Source organism: Mus pahari, chromosome 21 (assembly GCF_900095145.1).
Source record: "Mus pahari chromosome 21, PAHARI_EIJ_v1.1, whole genome shotgun sequence".
NCBI lineage: Eukaryota > Metazoa > Chordata > Mammalia > Rodentia > Muridae > Mus > Mus pahari.
The window spans coordinates 22,558,212-22,566,222 of record NC_034610.1 but is presented as its reverse complement, the minus strand read 5'-3'; the positions used below and the strand labels follow the sequence as shown (position 1 = coordinate 22,566,222).

Here is an 8,011-nt window from a genome sequence, read left to right as displayed (position 1 = left end):
GAGAGAGAGAGAGAGAGAGAGAGAGAGAGAAGCAAGTGGGTTCTCATTAGGCACTGGGTGCCAGTTATTATTGAGGAGTTTTCTGTAATGAGTCTTGAGAGCGGATTAGGAAGTAAAGTCCTTTACTTCCCTCACTGTTGGGGGCGGGGTGGGGCGGAGCCAGACCTCCTGCTTGTTCAGACCAGTGCTCAGCCACTGACCTCCGACCAGCCCTGCTGCTCGAGCTTGCAGCCAGCCTGTTCATTGCCCACAGAGCCAGAGAGAGTTTTATACAAGAAAAGCAAGCTGGTTGTGGTAAAACACACCTTTCGTACTAGTACCCTGAAGGCAGAGGCAGGGGGCCTCAGTGAGTTCAAGGCAAGCCTGGTCTATACATAGCACGTTCCAGATAGCCAGGGCTACGTAGTCTGTGTCTCAGAAATAAAACAAAACATTCATTTTCATAAAAGCAGACTCAAAATGGTAATTTGTTAAGCTGCATAGTGTTTTGTTTTTGTATTTTCTTTTCTTTGAACTAGCATGTGTGTTGGGTGTGCACCCGCCCACAACTTAGGAGTGATGAGCTCCCTGGAGTTTACATGGCTTCAGAGCTTGAACTCAGTGGCCAGGTTCACAGCAAACACCGTGACCACTGAGGGGCCTCGCCAGCCCTCTTCTTTCTGTGGCGGGCTCATCACTTCCACGGTTGTTAACTGAAGGGAGACAGATAGCAGATTACAAGTCACCCATCACCATGGTCAAAGGATGAGGATGGTGACCCCCTCCTTGGGGAGGCGGCTGCCTGCAGAGTGCCTGCTGGGACGGCTAGCTCCTGCAGTGGGCTCATAGTCCTGGGGCGTGCTGGCTTTACTTTTGTAAGGAAGGAAAAGTACCCAGAGTCGTTTGTTTGGGACAGATGGAGGTAGGTAGGCTCTCACGGGTGTCCTGTGTAGTAACCAAGGATGGCCTTCAGGTCCTGCTCCTCCAGAGTCCTGGGGTCCCAGGCACCGCCGCGAAGCCTGCCTCCCACTCAGAGCTGTGCTCACTGCTCCAGCCTGTGCTCAACTCTTCCCTCTTCCTCCACAGGAAGGAAGAGAGAGTGGTTTAAAATAGAAGACGCCATAAAGGTGCTGCAGTGTCACAAGCCCGTGCAGGCGTCATACTTTGAGACGTTGAGGCAAGGCTACTCCGCCAACAACGGAACCCCCGTGGTGCCCACCACCTACTCCAGCTCCGTGTCAGGCATCAGATGACTGCAGATTTCTGTAAGAGCTGGAGCGTGGAAAGCAGACTGAAGCGTGGCTCTCCTCACCACCCCTCACCTCCTGGCCTTCTCTGTCACCCAGGCGTGGTGGGCAATAGAGAGGGGACACTGAGGTGCTGCTGTGGGCTGTGGCGGGAGGCGGGTGGGTGTGGCACGGTGGGAACTCTTTTCTCTTCCTGAGGGTGGGGCTGGGTATAACTCACGAGCACTTTCCTGCATGCCCGATCCTCCCCGCTCGCTCACCCTGCCCTGAGAGAGGGCACCTCCCACTCCTTGGGTTCTGAAGCGCTCCCATTTGTCTCGTCCCGGCCTGGCCAGGTATTTTCTCTGATTTTTTGTTTTTTCATTAAAAGACACCCATGTGCGATGAAACTTTCTAAAAATCTGTCCTGTCCTGTGCTGTGCTGTTGAATCCCATAGGTTGGCCACGTTCCCTCGGGACGCATCTGTCTACACATTACATACTGTCGTGGGATACGCAAATAAGCGGCTTAGAACGAGGATCTTAACTGTTCAGGTTTTCAAAGTTTTGGGATTTTTTTTTTCCTTTTTTTTCCCCCAGATATTTCTGGTTTGAAGCCCCTCACCCTTCACATTTGTTTAATGCTAGCAACTTGGCAGGCTTCCCTGTCCTCTGTTCCCAGCTGTGTCGAGCCTGGCCACCTTGCTCTCCCTCCTGGGACCCTGGCCTTCTCTCTCTGGGCTATTCCCGTGCCAAGGAAAACAGAAGGGAACCTGTTTTCTTTCTATTACAAAGCCTGGAAAATCTGTTCGATAGACTTACAGTAGACTTTGAACTGTCACCCTCACTGTCGCAGGAACTGGGCCGTCAGGCACTGTGTCCGTCCTGCTGCTGGGGAGTCTTTCTGTAATGCTATTCATTGCTGACATAGCCTCTCTTACCCTTATATGCCTTCCACCACTCTGACCTGGCTGTGGCCCCATGCTCTGCAGCCATTCTGCATAGTCCTGACCCCACGCTGAGAGGCCCCACGAAGTCCTGAGAATACATGGGGAACAGTGTGAGCATGTATGTGCCAAGGGCGGACCAAGAGCGTGCCCGATAGGAACATTAGCTTTCTGTCTGCCCGGTGTGAGAGGTCGTCTGGGAGGGGCCTGCCTACCAGTGACCCTCTGGCTCGCTGCAGGTTCCGGTTGGTATTTTATGGAGGTTTTATGCCGAACTCCCCTGCCAGTTGTGGTGTTTAGTCGGGAAGTAAAGGGTCCTGGGAGGGGCCCTGAGCAAGGAGGGCAAGAGGGGAGCTTAGCCTGGCTTAGCGTGGGTGTTCGGGACTCTTTGTGGCATTGCCTATGTTGAAATGTAGCCAAGATGTGAAATGAAAATAGTACTTCTCTTTATTTAAAAACTAATAAATACTCAAACTTTGCAAAGCTTTTGCTCATTGTTCCACGTCAGGAATGTATGTGGTGACCGTACAGTCGGCATGCAGCGCGTTGTGGTATAAGCCTGTAGACTTTAAGTTCTGCATGTATCTAATTTGCACTCTGTACCCGAGTGTTAAAACACAGATTTCCACTCAGTGTGGGGGAGGGGCGTCGGGACAGGAGTGGCCTCCCGAGGCGGCGGCCTAGTGGGTAGAGACCTCACCATGTGATTTGAGTTCGGGGACAGGCTTGTTGTGGGTCCCGTTGTGGATGAAGGCTGTTTCTTGTTGCCTGGTTCAGAGCATCCTGAAGTCCTGAGCACACGCAGAGGAAACTTGACCACCGTCTTCTGGGCCAGCTCTCCCTGAGCCACGCAGCTCAGTGCTACTGTGGCGGGAAACTGCCCTGGGAAGGAAGGAAGCTGCCGGCTGCCTTCTCGGGCCTCCGTAGGTGTGCCTGACTGGGCCCAAGTCAAGGCCAGTTAGGATTGTTGTCACTAAGTCAGTAAAGTGAAGTGCACCAAGTCCCCTTCAGTGGCCTCAGTGACCAACTGTTAGAGCAGCCAGCAGCAGAGATTGGGCCACCGGGTTCAGCTAACAGAAGTCAGCTCTGCACAGCTTCAGAGTCCATCGTCCCAGCCGGCCGGGCGGTTTTCCTGCGCCCCGAGGAGTGGGGCTGGTGTTTTTCCTCCCTGGCACGGCCAGCATGCTGGCGGCTGTTGCTGGCATAGCTAGACTCCTTTTGTGATAGATTGGTTGGAGCCACAGCCTTGAACGCAGTGAAGAAAGTAGAACAAGAATGTAAAAAACCAAAACTCACCGGAATCCAGACTCTGTCATGGCCATTGAGTCCCTCCGATGTTCCCATGCTTACCCCAGCCTGATGGGGACTGGCGCCCCTGCTTGTCTCTAGCTCACAGTAAATTTGCATATCCTAGATCCAGGCACCACAGAAATACCCATTAGAGTTCACCATACCCTGGGTAGAAAAAGAGAGTGTAGAGTGTTTTTTAAAATTTAAATAATGGGAGCTGGAGAGATGGCTCAGTGGTTAAGAGCACTGACTACTCTTCCAAAGGTCCTGAGTTCAAATCCCAGCAACCACATGGTGGCTTACAACCACCTGTAATGAGATCTGATGCCCTCTTCTGGGGTGTCTGAAGACAGCTACAGTGTACTTACATATAGTAAATAAATCTTTTTTTAAAAAAATTTTTTTAAATGTATACTTTTTTGTTTGTGATTATAGACATTAGAGAAGTTACAGTGAGGTCATGTGATCTTTGAAACAGGAGTTAATTCTGTGCATGTGTGATCTGAGTACAAGCAAGAAGCAGGTCATAGTTTAATCCTAGAGTAAAAGTCTCAACATTTGGAAGGCTGAGGCAGGAGAATTGCTGCCATTTAAGGATAGCCTGGACTCCATTTTTTTTCTTTTAAAGATTTATCTATTTATTATATGTAAGTACACTGTAGCTGTCTTCAGACACTCCAGAAGAGGGAGTCAGATCTCGTTACGGATGGTTTGATGAGCCACCATGTAGTTGCTGGGATTTGAACTCTGCACCTTTGGAAGAGCAGTCGGGTGCTCTTACCCGCTGAGCCATCTCACCAGCCCAACTCCGTAGTCTTTAAGAGAGGGAGGCAGAACAAGAAAGAATATGATCAGCCATGTTAGACTTTCTGTAGAAGTGTCTCAGAAACTGTAGCCACTGGGACACAAGCCCTGAGCCCTGGTCTCGGCACAAACACAGGGTAGGCCAGAGAATCAATCAGCACCACGTGAAGAAGCCCCCTCTATTGCCCACCCTGCTCCGTACTCAGCTGGTAAGACCTGTGGGAGTCACTAGCCGAGAGGCTGCCGGAAGCCTAGGACTGGCTCCCATCCGGGAGCACGTGCAGACAAGACAGACCTGCTGGTGGTGGGAGCAGGGTGAGTCACTTCCCCTGGGAGTGAGTGGGTCAGGAGTTTTAAGTGTCGCTGCCTGAGTGGGGAGGCTTCACAGTGGGAGGCGGAGATAACTGTGGATTAGGAGCTGGGACTCTGGACGCCCTGCTGAGAAGCCAGCTCACAGGATCCTGCCCACTTTTCCCCTGCGGCTGATTCTGCAGCTCAGAGATGCGCTTGCCCCCTGTGCGTCCGTGTGTGTCCGTGTGTGTGTGTGTGTGTGTGTGTGTGTGTGTGTGTGTGTGTGTGTGTGTGTGTGCTATGCTGTCCTTCACTCGTGCCCACTTGTACGTTGCGCTGGTCCACACCTTTGCTAGAGTCTCATCTTCATTTTAAAAACAGTTTGGCCCAAGCAACATCTGCCTCTTGGGTCACAGAAAGGCCTGAAGAAGCACTCTGGTTTGGTTTGGTTTGAGGTAGGATCTCACCGTGTAACCCTGCTTGTTCTGGAACTCACTATGTAGACCAGATTGGTCTTGAACTCACAGAGTGCTTGCCTCGGCCTCCAGCGTGCTGGGGTGAGGTGAAAGGCCTGTGCCACAGCCTGTGCCACCACAGAGCCAAGCAGTGTGGGTTTTGCTGTAGTTGGCTGATTTCACGATTTTTGGAGAATACTCTGAGCATATCCTATTTGAGATAAGATTTAGAATCAATGGGGAAGAAAACCTAAAAAAGAAAAAAGAAAAAGGGGAGTTAGCTCTAATTAACAATATTTTCTGTCTAAGATTCAGAAAAACCATCCTCTTCTTGGCAAAGGGGGTCAGGCAGAACAGTACAGTCCGTCAGTCCGTCAGTGCTTGGGGAACAGGGAAGCTACTTGGCTCTGTTGAAAGGTCCTTGTGCTCATTCGCTCTCCTGGGTGGGGCCTGTCCCTTCTGGCTTTGGTTGCCCTTTAGTGAGTGCCCTATCATTTGGAGTGTTCAGGAGCAGACCCAGTGTGTGTTTGGGAAGCTGTTTTCCATGTCACTTGATGGCATTGGGACAGAGGTATCCTCAGAGGCATTGCCACCTGAAGGGGTTCTGTGACGTGGGAGGGATGACTCTTCCCCAGTGTAGACGGGCGTGTCTGCCTGGCCCCTTGTCATGTGGTATTTGGGCCACACCTGAGTGAGGTCCAGTAGTCCTGTGGGTTTGGCTATCTGACGTGAAGCTTAAGAGCCACTCCTATCCCTGAAGTTCCCTGCACGAGGGTCCAGGGTGTATCACCGAGCCTTAGAACTTGGCATAGGAGAGCCCAGAGAGGAGCCTGTTCTCTCACAGGCCAGAGCGCCTCTGCCGGGGAGAAGGAAGTCCTGGCGCCTGGTCCTCTAGAAGGGGAAGTCATCTTTGCCTTTCCCTTCCCCAGTGGCCACTTGTTTGCTCAATCCAGGTTTTTCGTCACTTACAAAGAACCAGTTGTGAGCCCTGACTCTTTTTTTTGGGGGGGGGGGGGTTGAGAACAGGGTTTCTCTGTGTAGCCCTGACTGTCTTGGAACTCACTTTGTAGACCAGGCTGGCCTTGAACTCAGAAATCTGCCTGCCTCTGCCTCCCGAGTGCTGGGATTGAAGGCGTGCGGCACTGCGCCTGGCTTGAGCCCCGACTTATTAGACAACGCTGGAGAGGACCTATATTCTGTTTATTGCAGTTTTTCTGTCCTGCAACTTGCTCTGCAGATCAACCAGGCTGGCCTCAAACACAGTGATTCACCTACCTCCGACTCCCAAGCGCTGGAGATTAAAGGCGTGCGTGCACCACCTTGCCTGGCTTTAAGAGAAATCTTTCTAACCTCATAGGGAGAAGGCTGAGGATGAGGCGGTTGGTTGGGCCTTCAAACTCCTGGCTGTGGGGTCAAGTGGCTCCTCTTAGGACATCAGAGAGCAAGATGGAGGGGAGGATGGCCTCAGGGCCCACAGCCAACAGCTGACAGACTAGGGTGCACTGTGCAGTGTGGCACTGCAAGTGACAGAATTAATTGGTTCAGTTTGTTGTAAATGAAACAACCCGTGGAATGGTTCTGTGAGCGTTGGCTGTGTGCTCCGGGTTTTATGGCCAGAACACTTACAACTGGTCATAATCAAAGGAAAGGTTGGTGTTTAAAAGTAAAGTTGTAGCACAGATGGCTCCCGTCGGAACATCTTGAGTGTGGTCACCTAGCTCAGAGGCCTTGCCTTCATCCCATGTGGGCATGGGGTTACAACCCTGCCCCCCTCTGTAGCAGAAAGGTTACAGTGGCTGGGGCTCGCTCAAGTAGCCCACCTCATGGGGGCGAATTGGCTGCCATGTTTACCTTTCCTGCCCCTGTAGACCTTTTAGCTAAGGCTAAATGGTCAAATTTAGTCTGAGACGCAGACTCAGGCCAGGTACTTGGGGATTCACCTTGGACACAGAGATAACTGTTAGGCCACACAGTCACCGAAGGAGGCACACAGGTAACGACGCCAAGTGAGCTGGGAGTAGCTCCTGGAGGGAAGGAAGGGTTGCTGTGGCCCTTAGAACTCCTGGCCCTCCCTCGGCATAGGAGCAGGGATAGCCTTGCCTGTCACTTCTTGGAAAGTCCAGCATTTCCTCTTGCCCGCTCTTGCCGCCAGCCCAGCCTGGCCCCCTTCCCGGTGTCCTCAAAGCCCTGCTGGGGAGGCTCTGGCAGCCCTCTCGGCTCGGAGAGAAATGGGATCCGTCCCGAGAAAGCGGAGGAAGCTGAGTTTTCCCGGCTGCCTTTCTCCATGCAGTACCCTCGGGTTCTTGCGCACCTTGTCCCTGGGCTGGGCTGGGTGTGGGTGTGGGGGGCACGTGCCATCACTCGGCCCCACAGGTAGGAGTCTGACAGAGCACCCCTCAACAGCCCCCTCTGCAAAAACAACTGCTCACCCTTGCTCCGTGCTCCCCACCCTCCTGCCAAGTTGGCTCGAGCTCTGCGGGAAGGACCAACCAATCAAAATCAGTATTTGACACACATCTTTTGGGGCCTGTTCTCTTCTTTCCAGTGGCTTCCTGAGTCGTTCTTAAATTTTTATCTATCTATTCATTCATTCATTCATTCATTTGTTGTCACCCTGGAGGGGAGGGGATGCGCTCTCATGTGTGTCACGGTGTAGGTGTCAGGAGCGGCTTTATGGATCTTTCAGTGTCCACCTTGTCTTTGGTTCCTGGGAGCAAATGCCAGTCATTGAGATGTGAGCAGCCGCCGCCTTTATCCACTGAGTCACATGACCCGTCAATCTTCTGATCCCGCTGCGCTTGCCTTATCTGTCACCCCCACCCCACCCCCATCCCCTTTGCCAGGTTCTTCAGGGCAGAAATGGTTCCATGAAAGTCTCCCACTATTTGCCATTCAGGGAACCGGAACACAGGCGCTGAGGCAGTTAAGGCCTGTTTTGTCTCCTTCTGTCTGATGAAGGCACAGACAGGCCAGTCCTACCCACCCAGCGGGAACGGGGCTCAGCACAGTTTGGCCATGT

At 52.4% G+C, this 8,011-nt stretch overlaps 1 protein-coding gene across 1 annotated transcript in view; it reads left to right on the top strand.

Annotated features, from left to right (window-relative positions):
• Nucleotides 1-2,631, top strand: part of Nudt3 (nudix hydrolase 3) — a 45,889-nt gene extending 43,258 nt beyond the window's left edge. Inside the window, exon 5 of the mRNA XM_021220963.2 lies at nucleotides 1,066-2,631. Within this exon, the coding sequence (XP_021076622.1) occupies nucleotides 1,066-1,232 (167 nt within the window). The 3' untranslated portion in view covers nucleotides 1,233-2,631. The remainder of the gene's footprint in view (nucleotides 1-1,065) is intronic.
• The last annotated feature ends 5,380 nt before the right edge of the window (nucleotides 2,632-8,011 follow it).